The 17500-nt window shown below is 37.9% G+C and overlaps 1 protein-coding gene across 2 annotated transcripts in view; it reads left to right on the top strand.

The window, feature by feature from the left end:
- The window catches only part of LOC144966096 (thioredoxin domain-containing protein 16-like), a 73277-nt gene that overhangs the window by 25112 nt on the left and 30665 nt on the right, over nucleotides 1–17500 (top strand). For both annotated transcript variants that reach the window (XM_078902173.1, XM_078902182.1), the window contains exons 4-9: nucleotides 537–595; nucleotides 1845–1919; nucleotides 10871–10992; nucleotides 12743–12833; nucleotides 14680–14851; nucleotides 17292–17455. In XM_078902173.1, the coding sequence (XP_078758299.1) occupies nucleotides 537–595; nucleotides 1845–1919; nucleotides 10871–10992; nucleotides 12743–12833; nucleotides 14680–14851; nucleotides 17292–17455 (683 nt within the window). The remainder of the gene's footprint in view (nucleotides 1–536; nucleotides 596–1844; nucleotides 1920–10870; nucleotides 10993–12742; nucleotides 12834–14679; nucleotides 14852–17291; nucleotides 17456–17500) is intronic.

Below are 17500 nucleotides of genomic sequence, written 5' to 3'. Positions count from 1 at the left end.
GTTTATTGCCTGCGGTTGGTTGTGGCGATTGTTCTAGATTCATGACCTAAATTAGATCTACATTTCGAGTAGTTTCTTTGGCACTTTAACAATGTCCAGCAGAGATCAAGCCTCTGGGTTTATTTGATGTGTTGGAAGTTGTTTAGTGTTCAACATTTCTATTGCAATATTTTTCAATGAAACTGTTTTAAAATCTGAAGAGATTCTTTTAAGGATATAATGATAATAATAATTATAAGGATATAAGCCTGCCCATCTTTCACAAGATCTCTGTCTTTAAAATCATCAGGCATTTTCGATGTCCTATAAAATACTGTTTAGTGTCCTTCATTTTGCCATCACTTGATCAAAATTCCATTTGCTTACAGATAACGACGATGGAGTCACATTTTATCACACATTTAGGCAGTAACAATTGCTTACTATACTTTGGATAGGAGACATTTATCACAACCTTTAGAATATAAACTGTTTACATATGCCGTAATTGTTCTTCAAGACCCATTTTATATTTCTATATCCTTTTCTATACACAGGTGAACTGTGTTTTTTCAACAGAAGGTTACTGCCATAATGAAAGTTTGATTGCCTTTCAGTAAGTAGATATGGATTATTGCAACACACTTCCATTAGCAATGTGTATTTTGTTTCCGTAGTGCTCTAACTGGATCTCTGAAAATTGGAAAAAATCTTATTTTTATCAGAAAGTTAAGATAAATTTTTTCAAGAGATCCTTCATTCATATTTAAAGTCATAAAATATTAAATATTGTACCATTAAACACATGACAAAAATGTAAACAAACTTGCCCTGATTGTCAACACTCGAAAACATATATCTTTTGTGTCTCTCGTAAAAAGTCCATGAGACTAATTCGAAGGCTGGTTTTTCAAAATTCGTTTAATCGATTTTTCTACTTTTTGAGATTTTCCATCCATAAGATAAATTGAAACGTAAACTTTATTTGAAGCATCAAATGGCACAAGAATTTCTCTAGATTTTTGTGAATTTGAAGTTTACATTTTCTTCGTCTTCACTAGAGGAATTCAAGCGTCGATTGAAGACATTCTTATTCCGACAGGCTTTCTTTTGATTACGTGTATAATTAGCGTTGTTCGTGTACTGTGTTAGGGCTTAATGATTAGTTAATCTATGTTATGCGCCCAGAGCCCTCCTGATGAAGGGATGTTTGGCGCACTATAAATCTATACCATTAAATGTGATAAAATAATAGACAAAATGAGAAATTGTAGGGGAAATAATCCTCACTATCTCAAAATGGAAAAAACGGAGATGGGGAGTTTTGTAAAACCACTCTTCAATTGAACTGTGAAAACACTGTACCAACCATTTGTTGCTTTGTCTTGCAAGTGGTTTTTGGGTTATCAATGTATTGATATAAATATTTTAGATGGACATGTGCGGCTATGTGGTCTAGTGGTATGACACTCGCTTTCGGATCGGAAGGTCCTGGGTTCGAGCCTCACTCGGCGCATAGTTGAGTCCTTGGAGAAGGCTCTTTACTCACATCCTCTCACCATACTCAGGTGTAAAATGAGTACCTGGCCGTTAACAGCGTTGTCTCGGTCCCAGAAATTTGTAATATCGCCTGACAGGCATCATGTCTTGTCCTACATGTTATGTGTTGCTGTTGGCCAGGGACCCCTTGTAAAGCGCTTTGAGCATGTTTAGTGGATATTGCGCTATATAAAAGCTCAAGTTTTGTTGGGTTTTTTTTTGTTTTTTTATAAATGAAGCAAATCTTATCTTAGTTGGATATATAAAGTAAATATTATCTTATATTATCTTATTTCATCATGTTTTTTTAATTCCGTCATATGCAGAAATGGTAAGGAGTTTTACACTTTTGATTTAAACACGATGTTTGACATCGACTCCATCATGTCCAACACACTACAGTGAGTACTAATCACATCTTTATAATGCAATTAATATATGATATGTAAATGAATACAATTTTCTTGTAAAATGGGGGAAAACAAGGTGCTGAAAATCAATCCATAGCCAAAAGCATAAAACTCTGATTAGTTTATATGCTTTATCAGGATATCCAGCAAGGTCGTTAAGTGATAAAATAAAATGCGTAAATTCGACCTCTAGGTCGTGAAGGTCGTAATGGTCGTAAATTTGCATCCAAGGTCGTAAAAAAGTCGTAAATTGAAGATTCAATTAATTGAATTTTTAAAAACTTAATTTATAATTAAATCTGGCAGCCCAAAATTACGAATGCAAAAAATGACGAAGCTTCATCCATGTCTCCCACTGCCTCCTTCAATTCAAGGACTTCTCGACAACTCCTTGATTTGGATATGACTGAGAAAATCTCCCAGAAAACTCCTTGAAATTCGTTTTAGGAGAAAAACACTTTTAATTTTGAGAGGTCACCAACATCATCATTATCATCATCATGAGTACCACCACCAGTACAACAACCACTACATCATCGTCACTACCACCACGACTACAACCTCATCACCATCCCTATGACAACTACTACAACAACCACCGCATCACCATCCCAACCACCACCACTACTACAACAACCACCGCATCATCATCCCTACCACCACCACTACTACAACAACCACCGCATCATCATCCCTACCACCACCACTACTACAACAACCACCGCATCATCATCCCTACCACCACCACTACTACAACAACCACCGCATCACCATCCCAACCACCACCACTACTACAACAACCACCGCATCATCATCAGCCCTACGACCACCTCAACCACCATCAAATGACCATCACTACCACCACCACTACTCGTATAACCACCACATCACCATCCCTACTACAACTACTACAACAACCACCACATCACCATCCCTGCCACCACCACCACTACTACAACAACCACCGCATCACCATCCCTACCACCACTACAACAGCCAGCAGCACATCACCATCCCTACAACCACCACATCATCATCATCCCTACGACCACTCCAACCACCATCACATCACCATCCCTGCCACCACTACTGCTACAACAACCACCACATCACCATCCCTACCACAGCCACTACTACTACAACCACCACATCACCATCCTTGCCATCACTACTACAACCACCACAACACCATCCCTACCACCACTACTGCAACAACCACCTCATCACCATCCCTACCACCACTACTACAACAACCACTACTACATCACCATCCCTACCACCACCACATCGCCATCCCTGCAACTACGATTGCAACCACCACAACGCCACCCCTACCACCACCAATATTACTGCAACCAGTGTTGCAAGCGCCTTAAAAACCCTTCAAACAAACTTAGCTTTAGATCTCTCTCTCTCTCTCTCTCTCTCTCTCTCTCTCTCTTTATATATATATATATATATATATATATATATATATATATATATATATATATATATATATGCCAACTGACGACGTGGATAAAAGCCACAGAAACATATGTTTTGGCCATATATAAGTGAGTGGTCCCATTTATATTTTATATTAGCTCTAACCATCATTATCGAGCACTTTCGTACCTATGTGTACCCACCAACACTCATAAAAAAAATTTTTTTAAATATATATATATGTGTGTGTGTGTATTAAAATGGGCTTTAATCACTATGATCATTTTTATCCTCCTTGTCAGTTGCCATTCTTCTGGTACCCACTTATGTTCACACCATTGTTTATGCTAAGATCATCCGAATACAACACAAGTACACAGCATAGCTTTTCGTTGCAAACAACGACCAATTGAAGTGTGTATCGGAAATCGGACTTGAGACGCCGACCTGCAGAATCACGACCACCTGTGTTAACAACAATAAACTGTGTGAGGGGTGTTAAAATCAATCACTTTGAAGGGTTGTCAAAACAAATAGATAGAATGCGCTTGGCCAAGGAGTTCACAACATTGCCATCCGGAAGTATAACGGACCAACACACAAACTCTGTGTAACCATGAACTTTTATAGTCTGGTTAATACAGTTTAGTGAGAACAACTCACAAACGCGGATGGCAAAAACAATAACAAAGGCCTGAGTGACGTCATCTTCGAACTATCTATAGGCTTTCACAAAACAAAAAAAAAAAAAAAACAACACTGCAATAATAACGACCATAGTGAACTCATCACAAGACAAAGACCAACTGAAGCTGACATGGGAGTAAATAATGAAATGAAACCATTAGAAATATCAACAGTGTGTAGTAATAGCAGCCCTAAAACCATTAGAAATATCAACAGTGTGTAGTAATAGCAGCCCTAAAACCATTAGAAATATCAACAGTGTGTAGTAATAGCAGCCCTAAAACCATTAGAAATATCAACAGTGTGTAGTAATAGCAGCCCTAAAACCATTAGAAATATCAACAGTGTGTAGTAATAGCAGCCCTAAAATCATTAGAAATATCAACAGTGTGTAGTAATAGCAGCCCTAAAACCATTAGAAATATCAACTGTGTGTAATAATAGCAGCCCTAAAACCATTAGAAATATCAACAGTGTGTAGTAATAGCAGCCCTAAAACCATTAGAAATATCAACAGTGTGTAGTAATAGCAGCCCTAAAACCATTAGAAATATCAACAGTGTGTAGTAATAGCAGCCCTAAAAACCATTAGAAATATCAACAGTGTGTAGTAATAGCAGCCCTAAAACCATTAGAAATATCAACAGTGTGCAGTAATAGCAGCCCTAAAACCATTAGAAATATCAACAGTGTGTAGTAATAGCAGCCCTAAAACCATTAGAAATATCAACAGTGTGTAGTAATAGCAACCCTAAAACCATTAGAAATATCAACAGTGTGTAATAATAGCAGCCCTAAAACCATTAGAAATATCAACAGTGTGTATTCATAGCAGCCCTAAAACCATTAGAAATATCAACAATGTGTAGTAATAGCAGCCCTAAAACCATTAGAAATATCAACAGTGTGTATTCATAGCAGCCCTAAAACCATTAGAAATATCAACAATGTGTGGTAATAGCAGCCCTAAAACCATTAGAAATATCAACAGTGTGTAATAATAGCAGCCCTAAAACCATTAGAAATATCAACAATGTGTAGTAATAGCAGCCCTAAAACCATTAGAAATATCAACAGTGTGTATTCATAGCAGCCCTAAAACCATTAGAAATATTAACAATGTGTAGTAATAGCAGTCCTAAAACCATTAGAAATATCAACAGTGTGTATTCATAGCAGCCCTAAAACCATTAGAAATATCAACAATGTGTAGTAATAGCAGCCCTAAAACCATTAGAAATATCAACAGTGTGTAGTAATAGCAGCCCTAAAACCATTAGAAATATCAACAGTGTGTAATAATAGCAGCTATGGCTGTGTGCAAACAACCAACAAACAAAATATAATCACCGATACTGTTTGCATTTCAACACAGCAGACATGAATTGAGAAATGTAAATAAAACAACCTGTGGGGGGAAATGTATTAATCTGTCCGCCCCACTGATGTTGGGAGTCTCCTCTATCAAGTCTCTGGGGTGCTCTCACCCCATGTAAACTCACCACAAGATTAGGCCATTGACAACATCAGCATGGACAACCCCTTCTCCACAAGCACACAATACATCCCCTCCCCCCCCCCCCTTTTTTTTTAGCATCTGCTGCGCCTTTATCTCCAGAGATGTCAACACTACTACCCCTCCTCCTCCTCCTCCTCCTCCTCCTCCTCCTCCTCCTCCTCCTCCTCCTACTACTACTACTACTACTACTACTACTACTACTACTTTCTACTACTATTACACTACTACTACTACTACTACTACTACTACTACTACTACTACTACTACTACTACTACTACTACTACTACTACTACTGTTACACTACTACTACTACTACTACTACTACTACTCTACTACTACTACTACTACTACTGCTACTACTGCTACTACTACTACTACTATACTACTACTACTACTACTACTACTATACTACATACTACTACTACTAAACTACTACTACTACTACTACTACTATTACACTACTACTACTACTACTTTCTACGTTACACATACTACTACTACTACTACTACTACTACTACTACTACTACTACTACATACATACTACTACTACTACTACTACTACTACTACTACTACTTACTATACTACTACTACTACTACTACTACTACTACTACTACTACTACTACATACTACTACTGCTACTACTACTACTACTACTACTACTACTACTACTACTACTACTACTACTACTACTACTACTACCCTGACCTCCTCCCATACTGGGCAGGGAGGTTCTTACTGTGTCTTCTATCCCCTTATATCTGTTTTCCACCATGCCTTCTGTCTTTGTCTTGGAATGAGATAACTTGGTTGTGTTCTAGCTGGATATCCTGGCTCGGAGGGAAACAGTCAAATATATAGGTGGAGTTCTGGGAGATGATTTTTTTTTGTTTTGTAAGTCATCTCTCTTTTATTCACTGTATTATTTTTGTTTACACATATATCTTATTTGTAAACATTTGAGTTTGTTCCTCTTAGTGAGAATATGTGCTTGTGTCAGGATGAGACTTTTAGGTGATCTCAAAGTACACTGATAGTTCTTGTAATCTACATCTTTTCACTATTTGAACTAATTCCCCTTTGACCTTTATTTTCTTGGGTTACTTTAATTGTAATTCTAGAACTTTTTACTATCCCATTTTCTTCCTTTTTTACTCACGCCAATATGACCTCTGGGTGTTGCAGAGGTAGTAAAACTCTTAAAAACAAACAAACAAACCACTTCTACTACTACCAGGGACATTTTATGAATAAAACCTCAAATTTCAGACGATGAAGATTAAGATGATTATGACAATGACGACGATGATGATGGTGATTGTGGTGCTATTGGTGGTAGTGGAGCTGATGTTAAATGTGGTGGTGGCGGTGATGGTGACAGCTGTTGTTTGGTGGGGTAGTTTCTTTGTTCTGAATAGATTGTCTGATACAGACCAATGATCCATCACATGTGTACCTTTGTAAATATTCAAGTACACACCAAATAGTTGACACAATGTCATTTGGAATACTTACAATCTGTGACCACTGAATTCATTAAGATTTCTTATTTAACAGTGGTCTGGGCCAATAAAGTCGTTTACATAATATTGTGACACTGGAGCATGCCTGGCATACATTTTGTTTTGCCCTGTTTGAATCCAAATAAATCAAAAGAATCAATGCCCACACATGTTAAACCTTAATCTTGCTTAAGATATTTTTGGACGGTATTGGAGGTTATCTTAGTTTATCAATATAGTGGAATCCTGATATTGGAGTTTACGTTTAGAGTGTTGACTATATGCGGATTCCACTGTATCATTTAACCTAAAGTTTGTTCTTTTTGAAAATTCTGGTCAAAATGAAAATAACCTGTTTTGCCAGTGCACTACATGTATGGTATTTACCAACAGTGCTGATTAAATAATAAAAACTGCATCTTTAAAAAGGCCCATTGACATTATCCATTACTTTACTCATCACGCAAAATCTCCCGTTTGAATTGCATTTTGATTTTCTTCTAGCTTCATTAGTTCTAATCTATTGCTGTAACTGCTCTTTTGATGAGTGAAAGGCAAGTAGATATAATTGGATGAATTATGGAAGGAATTGTGACCTGAAAAAAAAAAAAAACTAGCATAAATATACTACCTGTAAAGGGTTGATAAGCGCACACGGGCATACACATGGACACACACACACATAGACACACAAAAACAAAGATGAGACATAAGTCGTGGCAATGGTCTCGGGGGAATGAGTTGCTCCATGCTTCAAGTATTCCCTCATCAGGGCAAATTGTCATGTCATACCTTACAAGTTAGCTGTTAGGTTTCCGTTGTATTACCAGGGCTCGACCAGGCACTCGTATACATCTCAGTCGAGTAGGGCATTGTATGTATAGTAGCACATCAAAGAACAAAATGCGGGACCATAGTTTGTGGTCAATTTAACCCTTTCCACCACTAACCACACTAGCAGTGGTTGAGATTGTAAAAGACAATCCACCTTGCCACTGATTCACCGACGACACTGGGACATATTATATGTTCATCTGGCATATTTTGATATGAGGCATGTCACAGACACACAATGTTGTTTGTTGTCGAGCACATCTGCCCAGATTGAAATGTGTAGGAAGACTAGCCCAAACACACAACGAATTTAATTGCAGTCTTACCTAAGTAATTATGAGGTAATGATTAAAACCTATTTTATTTCTTTATATAAAAAACGTGACCAAAGACTTGACCTTATGTGACAGTGCGACGCCATATTATATGTTGTAGTGGTAATAGGGATGATGTGGTGGTAGTGGTGATTGTAGTTGTGGTGGTAGGGATGATGATGTGGTGGTAGTGGTGGTAGGAATGATGATGTGGCAGTAGTGGTGATGGTAGGGATGGTGATGTAGTGGTAGTGGTGGTTGTAGTAGTGGTGGTAGGGATGGTGATGTAGTGGTAGTGGTGGTTGTAGTAGTGGTGGTAGGGATGGTGATGTAGTGGTAGTGGTGGTTGTAGTAGGGGTGGTAGGGATGGTGATGTGGTGGTAGTGGTGTTTGTAGTTGTGGTGGTAGGGATGGTGATGTAGTGGTAGTGGTGGTTGTAGTGGTGGTGGTAGGGATGGTGATGTAGTGGTAGTGGTGGTTGTAGTTGTGGTGGTAGGGATGGTGATGTGGTGGTAGTGGTGGTTGTAGTAGTGGTGGTAGGGATGGTGATGTAGTGGTAGTGGTGGTTGTAGTTTTGGTGGTAGGGATGGTGATGTAGTGGTAGTGGTGGTTGTAGTTGTGGTGGTAGGGATGGTGATGTAGTGGTAGTGGTGGTTGTAGTAGTGATGGTAGGGATGGTGATGTGGTGGTAGTGGTGGTTGTAGTAGTGGTGGTAGGGATGGTGATGTAGTGGTAGTGGTGGTTGTAGTAGGGGTGGTAGGGATGGTGATGTAGTGGTAGTGGTGGTTGTAGTTGTGGTGGTAGGGATGGTGATGTGGTGGTTGTAGTAGTGATTGTAGGGATGGTGATGTAGTGGTAGTGGTGGTTGTAGTCGTGGTGGTAGGGATGGTGATGTAGTGGTAGTGGTGGTTGTAGTGGTGATTGTAGGGATGGTGATGTAGTGGTAGTGGTGGTTGTAGTAGTGATTGTAGGGATGGTGATGTAGTGGTAGTGGTGGTTGTAGTAGTGATTGTAGGGATGGTGATGTAGTGGTAGTGGTGGTTGTAGTAGTGATTGTAGGGATGGTGATTAGTGGTAGTGGTGGTTGTAGTCGTGGTGGTAGGGATGGTGATGTAGTGGTAGTGGTGGTTGTAGTAGTGATTGTAGGGATGGTGATGTAGTGGTAGTGGTGGTTGTAGTTTTGGTGGTAGGGATGGTGATGTAGTGGTAGTGGTGGTTGTAGTTGTGGTGGTAGGGATGGTGATGTGGTGGTAGTCGTGGTTGTAGTAGTGATTGTAGGGATGGTGATGTGGTGGTTGTAGTTGTGGTGGTAGGGATGGTGATGTAGTGATGGTAGGGATGGTGATGTAGTGGCAGTGGTGGTTGTAGTAGTGGTGGTAGGGATGGTGATGTGGTGGTTGTAGTTGTGGTGGTAGGGATGGTGATGTAGTGGTAGTGGTGGTTGTCGTAGTGATGCTAGGGACGATGTGATGGTTGTAGTTGTGGTGGTAGGGATGGTGATTTAGTGGTAGTGGTGGTTGTAGTTGTGGTGGTAGGGATGGTGATTTAGTGGTAGTGGTGGTTGTATTAGTGGTGGTAGGGATGGTGATGTAGTGGTAGTGGTGGTTGTAGTAGTGATGCTAGGGATGATGTGGTGGTTGGGATGGTGATGTGGTTGTAGTTGTGGTGGTAGGGATGGTGATGTTGTGGTAGTGGTGGTAGAAATGATGACGGTTGCGGTATTGGAGAGACAATATCACAAGACCTATTTTCAAATTGTTTGATTTTCTTGGATTTTCAAACCATAGATATCTCATTACATATTCAAGCCCGTTGACAACCCAACTCTATCACGCATTTGCATAAATTATGCGAATTCATTGACTAATCTGATGCCTTATATTTAATTGCGTCGCTTTCATTATCTCAATGTCAGCTCGACCTAGAATAATAGAATTAATGAATGAATTAGCATAGTCAATGAGGCACCTGTTCAGAGGTTTTGTTAGAAAAGGGAAAAAATCATGTAAGAGCTAAACTTTCATTAGGATAGCTAAACTATTATAACAAAATCTTGCTCTTTTCTGAACAATTTAATAATAATATCAGTGATATTAATGATATAATTGATGATGATAATAATAATAATAATAATGATAATAATAATAATAATAATAATAATAATAATACCGCGAGGACGAGAGACGCATGCGCACAACCAACATGACGTTCTCTCTCTAATAACTTATCCGCCGGTGACGTCACAGACAATGGGTGACGTCCAATCAAGGGACGCTACTCTTCCGCTAATCTCATTCCTATAGTTCAATGCTGTTGCTGGCTGCAGTAAAGTGACAAAAAAAAAAAAAGGAGCAGGCACTGGTGTAAGATAAAAATATGGAAAGATTTGTATGAATGTTACAGTGCCAGACAAAGGAGAAAGAACCACGGTAGCACGTCTCAGGCTTGATCGATCCCCAGTCAGGGCAGACCGATTCTTTTTTTTTTTGGGGGGGGGGGGGTTTATTTATTAATTTTTTTGTGTGTGTTTTTTTGTATGTTTTTTTTTTCTTTTTGCTCTCTCTAGCACTGTTTCATACATAGACTCTGCTGCAGCAAAGCCAGAGTTTTAATCTTGTCACTGCTCTTTTGTTTAAAACGTAAGTGTTACTCACCAGGTTGTATCTAGTCAAGCAAGTCCCTGTCCTTGAAGCATTGAGTGAGAGGAAGGAGCTCGAGAAATCAAACATGGGGAAAAAGAATCTCATTTTCCTTTTCGTGAATTCCCTAGGATCGATGGGTAAACTTTTAGATTTGTTCCTCTTTTTCTTCTTATTGTTATCTTCTTCTTCTTCTTCTTCTTCTTCTTCTTCTTCTTCTTCTTCTTCTTCTTCTTCTTCTTCTTCTTCTTCTTCTTCTTCTTCTTCTTCTTCTTCTTCTTCTTCTTCTTCTTCTTCTTCTTCTCTCTATCTACTCCTCCTCCTCCTTCTTCTTCTTCTTCTTCTTCATCTTCTACTTCTTCTCCTCCTTCAGGTTTCCATGTTATCAATGCAAATGCTTGTTACTCATGACTCATGACAATATGTGTAAACATCGCTGTTACTCATGACTCATGACAATATGTGTAAACATCGCTGTTACTCATGACTCATGACAACATGTGTAAACATTGCTGTTCCTCATGACTCATGACAATATGTGTAAACATCGCTGTTACTCATGACTCATGACAATGTGTGTAAACATCGCTGTTCCTCATGACTCATGACAATATGTGTAAACATCGCTGTATTGTGTCAATTTCTTCCTTTATTCTTTATCATTATATTTCTTGTCAAAATATTTTTCTCATATTCTGTATGTCAAAAGCATTTGTTTTGATGAAGAGTGAAACCTATCACATCAACTCTCAATCATGTTTATTCTAGTAATTGAAACTTTGTGGTCAGACTGGTTTCAGGTTCCACTTCATCCCTTTCTAAAAGTATTGTATTATTGCCTTACAGGCAACATGTCTGCCTATATGTTCAGAGGTGCTGCTGACTTATGACACATTGTAAAACACTTTGAGTACATCGAATGGATATACTACTATATATATATATATATATATATATATATATATATATATATATATATATATATATATATATATATATACGAGTAAAAGCTCAATTCTTTTTGTTTCCTTCAATCTCCTTTGGACACAGAGCTGATTCAGTTTCCAATCTGGGTCGCTATTACTCACATTCTTTCACTGCATTGGAGAGTGAAATTAGTACCTAGCATGTTACAGCATTGTCCCTGGGTGGGGATCCTGACCTCACATAGTGGGCAGGGAGGTACTTGCTGTGTCTTCTATCCCCCTATATCTGTTTTCCAACTTGCTTTCTGTCTTTGTCTTGGAATGAGATTACTTGGTTTTGTCCTGGTCCTGGCTGGATACCCTGGCTGAGAGGGAAAAAGTCAAATGTATTGTTAGTTTTGGGAGATGATATTTATTTCCTTGTAAATCATCTCTCTGTTATGCATTGTATTATGTTTAGTTTACATATTATATGATTTGTATACATTTGAGTGTATTCCTCTTAGTTGTTGGGACCTGTGTTTGTGTCTGGATGAGACTTTTAGGTTATCTCAAACTAAGTACTTTGATAGTGTGCTCTTGGAATCTACACCTGTTTCCTATTTGAACCAATTCCCCTTTATCTTACCTTTTCTTGGGTGCTTTAATTGTAATTATAGAACTTTTTACTATCCCATTTTCTTCCTTTTTACTGGCGCTGATATGACCTTAATGTGTTGCAAGCGCCGTAAGACACTTAAAAACAAAACAAACAGCATTGTCCCCATCGAAAAGAATTGTAATAATGACAACAGGGGTCATCCCTCAGCCTACATGTTCAGAGGTCTGTTGGCTTATGATGCCTTTTAAAGCGCTTTGAGTACATTGAGTGGGTATCTCGCTATCTATGGGTAAATGCTCAATTTTATTTTCGTCATTCTCCTTTGGACCAAGAAATAATTCATAGCAATACTTACTCTTTCAGAGCACCGTGTGTTCATGGAGATTGCCTACGCCTATCATGACCAATACAAATTCCTTTTGTCAACTATAAATGAAACAATTATGGGTCTCTCGTAAGTTGAGAATAATTTATTTTATTAATTTACTTCATACTTTTATATCCAGAAAGATGATATAAAAAATTCATTCATTATTAACAACATAAAAGAAAAGAACACATTGGTAAAAGCCCTTCATTTGCAAAGCAAACAAAAAACATCTCCCATATTTTTTCAATTTTCTTTTTGAAGAGCTCCAACATGGAGTTTAACCAGTTTACTGCTGGTGTTTAACCAGTTTACTGCTGGTGTTTAACCAGTTTACTGCTGGCGTTTAACCAGTTTACTGCTGGCGTTTAACCAGTTTACTGCTGGTGTCTAACCAGTTTACTGCTGGCGTTTAACCAGTTTACTGCTGTACTTTGGAAAGACGTGGATTTAAAAATTTGGCCAGAAAACTCATCCTTCAAATATAGATCGATTTAAATGACCCTCATCTTGGCAAATACTCTCAAACCTGGGACCTTACAAGGTTTAGCAGGCATCATAAATCTTAGAGATCAGATAAAATTAATTTAACTTTGTGATATGGTCATTGTAAAATTGACCTGAATCGCACAAATTTCGACATCCTTTATCAGACGGATAAAAATGATAACAAACTGGCTGATTTTTATAGCAGATGGTTGTCTGGTTTGCCCTGTAGTCGACACACATTCACAGACAGACAGTCAGATAGACTTGCTCTTTCTTTTATGAATATAGATTATATAATCATTTACAAAACAAACTAGTAAGTTTGTAATTGCTATTATCTCACATAAGAGAAATCATATTGGTATGTGGTATATATGTTTAAAAGGTAGACAAATTTTTCTTTATGTTGATTACCGCATGCCTTTATTGACACAAGTGAGGAGCAGGTGCGGACTGCCAAATTGGATGGTACGAAAGATACATGTAGTAAATGGACACCAAACATTTTTCAGATGTTTATTTCAAATTAGCATTGCTACACATCAGTTGTCACAAAGCCTTAATTCAATCAAAGGTGATCACTGAGAAAGGCATGTGACCTCCGGGACTGGGATCAGAAATGTGGGACAGCATTTTGTTTACAGACGAATTGCTTTTTTGAAGATAATTCCAGAGACAAATGAACTTCATGCTATCAACATCGAGGTGAACGTTTCAATGACCAAACCATAATTGAAGTAAAGAATTGAGCATATGGATCTGTAACAGTGTGGGGAGTGATAATTGGTGGTAGAAAAACTGAGCTAGTACGTATCAACCAATGATTCGACTCAGACCTATACATCTTGAACCAATGGTCGTCCAGTTTATTCGGAATCAGAATACTCAAATGGTGATATTCCAGTTTGATAAAGCCTCGGCACATAGACTGGACTAATTTCTGCTTTCCTAAACATTTCAACTGTAGGGTGATGAATCAGTTGCCAGCTGTGTGTGAAACCTGACATGAATCCCATTGAATATAATATAACATGTGGGATTTTATTAAAGCAAAGCTAATAAAACATTTTAAAAAAACAAGAACAAAAAGACAAGAAAGCTGTATAAAATTTGATGAATTATTCTAACGTCAAAATACATTTTGGTGATATACCAGCCATCATCTAACATAATCAATGAGGCAAAGTTGTGGCATTGGTCAATCCTAATGGCGGACATACAAAATACTGAAGTGCGTCACAAGTGCTGATTTCAATTTTGTGCTCGATTTCGCTAAATCGATTTTAAATGATTGGTCTTAAATAACTGCGATTTTCAAAAGGTTACACAAATTCAATAAATCTATAAAAAGAGAAAACTAGTTTTGTCTAGTTTCCATATAAATATGTCTATGTCATTGTATTTGTTCCAAACTATTAACAAAGTATTTTTTACATATTTGTAGAGATCATGACACAATTCCTGAATACGCTGATTCAGCTATTTGGACGTTGTACTGTGCCGAAGTATCCCAGGAGTCTTCAGATTCCAATGATTGCCACAGTGTTCTGTACCGAGGAGTTCTCACACTTTCATCTTTGGCCTCTTACCTGAAAAGACTTCCAGAACCTAATTTGGTATGAATTTAGATTCTTGTGTCATAAATTTGATTTGATTTAATTTCAAGCGTTCAAGCAATCCGTCTCTCCTTTCAGATCAGTAGAGAATTCATCACATTTTCATTCCCTAGTGTACCAACTCTGAATAGTCATAACTGAAATTATTCTGTTGATAATATTATTAAATAAATTTTAAAAATACTTTGGAAAAATGTAAATTCATAAAATGTTTGTCTCCAAAAGTTTTTTAAAAATGTAATGGTTTCCCTGCGCTGCTCCCTATTTCTTGTCTTGTATTTCCCTTTAATTCCCTGTTCCATTTTAAAGAGCCATGCAAAGCAATATGAAAAGTGCAAATCAAAATAAGTTCTGGATCAACTGTCACATGAACGAATATTCGGCTATGTGGTATAGTGGTATGACACTTGCCTTTGGCCAGATGGTCCTGGTTTCAAGTCCTGCTCTGAGTGGCGTATAGTCGAGTCCTTGGAGTCCACATTCTCTCACTGTAGTCAGGGTATAAAATGAGTACCTGGCAGCTAATAGTGTTCTCTCTGTTGAAAAGAAAATATTGTAATATCGCCTAATTGGCGTCATATCTCATAATACATGTTGAGTGATGCTGTTGGCGTGGGGTCCCTTGTAAAGTACTTTGAGCACATTCAATGGGTATTGCGTTATATAAACTCTTTACTTACTTCAGTCATTCTTCAGCCAGCAGGTATAGGTTACTGAATTGCTGGTCCCTTTGAACAGGGTTCCCGCGGCCTCCTTAAATTCAGGAACTCCTGGAAAACTCCTTGATGTTGATATTACTGAGAAAATCTCTTTGAAAACTCTTTAATTTCATTTTAGGAGAAAACTTCTTTAAAACTACTTGAATTTTGCGAGATCGCCATTACTACAACCACATCATCATCAATGCCACCACTACTACAACCACCATAATCACCACTACCAACATGAATACAACAACTACTACCACATCATTATCAATACCACCACTACTACATCAACCACCACCACAGCTACAACAACTACAACACCATCCCTACCACTACAACTACAACAACCACCACAACCTCATCACCATCCCTACCATTTCTAATACAACAACCACCACATCACCATCCCTACCACTAACTACTACAGCGACTATCACATCACTACTACTACTACTACTACTACTACTACTACTACTACTACTACTACTACTACTGCTCATTGATGATTCATCTGTGGTGTTTCAATCATCCTGTTTTGTTGATAAAGGGGAAACCCGAAACGTTCATTTGATCTGTTTTTGTAGTTAAATTGAAGCTTACATTCAACTTCACGTTATTATTTATTTCTTCGTGCTTCGAGCAGCAACATTTACAATGTTTTTATCCTTGCAAACTCATTGAATTTCAAAATGGAATTGCTGTAGGAACTCTGTTTGAATTATTTCTATTGCTGTTTGAATACTTTCTATTGCTGTTTGAATACTTTCTATTGCTTTTTGAATTCTTTCTATTGCTGTTTGAATTCTTTCTATTGCTGTTTGAATTCTTTCTATTGCTGTTTGAATTCTTTCTATAGCTGTTTGAATACTTTCTATTGCTGTTTGAATTCTTTCTATTGCTGTTTGAATTCTTTCTATTGCTGTTTGAATTCTTTCTATTGGAAACATGGATAAGCAGTTAGACTTGTCAACAATTGGTCATCCTAGATATTCTCATAGAGCTTCCAAGCTGAAAGGAGATGTTTGATAATACTAGCAGGTCTGCTGAGTTCATTTCATTGTAAATTGATTAACGGATTGTACTGTTCTACCCCAGCCTGCAATTAAAAAGAAAAAATTTAAATTGAGCTTTTATATAGCGCAATATCCACTAAAATGTGCTCAAAGCGCTTTACAAAGGGTCCCTGGTCAACAGCAACATTTAACATGTAGGACGGGACATGACGCCTGTTAGGTGATCGATATTACAATTTTTCGGACAAAGACAACGCTGTTTACGGCCAGATACTCATTTTACACCTGAGTACGGTGAGAGAATGTGAGTAAAGAGCCTTTTCCAAGGACTCAACTATGCGCCGAGCGAGGCTCGAACCCAGGACCTTCCGATCTGAAAGCGAGTGTCATACACTAGACCACATAGCCGCAATTATCTTAGATAGCATGATTTCCCATGACAGAGTATAAACTATAAAGAGAAGGAACAGCTGTTGCCGTCGCTGACTTATCGTCAAATTTCAATTGTTTTGTATTTTAGTGTGTGTATGCATGTATGTTGGATTTATTCAATATACAAATACAACCTTGGGGATCAAAAAAAGACTTCAATCTAAACACAACACACTCTCACCATCCCATTTTGTCCAATCCAACAAGTAAATAATTGGTCCACTTTTCAGATTTTTATCTTGCACCTGTGCCTCCTCTCCTTACGTTTCATTTAATTGCCCTTCACAGTTTTACGCCCCAGAAAATGGCACCGCTTCTCTACTGGAAATGAAAACTGACCTTTCCATTATATTCATATTCACAAACATTGGATTGAAAGAGGATTCTGACAAACTGTCTCTTTCCTTGTCCTACGATGTCAAAGGCTTTGCTAAAGTTGTTGTTGTTAACACGTAAGACCCAGTTTGGTTTGCCCTCACAACTCACCTTGTTTTTGT

Source organism: Berghia stephanieae, chromosome 1 (genome assembly GCF_034508935.2).
Source record: "Berghia stephanieae isolate SIO BIC M18660-M18661 chromosome 1, UCSD_Bste_1.3, whole genome shotgun sequence".
Lineage (NCBI taxonomy): Eukaryota > Metazoa > Mollusca > Gastropoda > Nudibranchia > Aeolidiidae > Berghia > Berghia stephanieae.
Note: the sequence above shows the minus strand (reverse complement) of the source record. Positions and strands in the feature narration are given on the sequence as shown.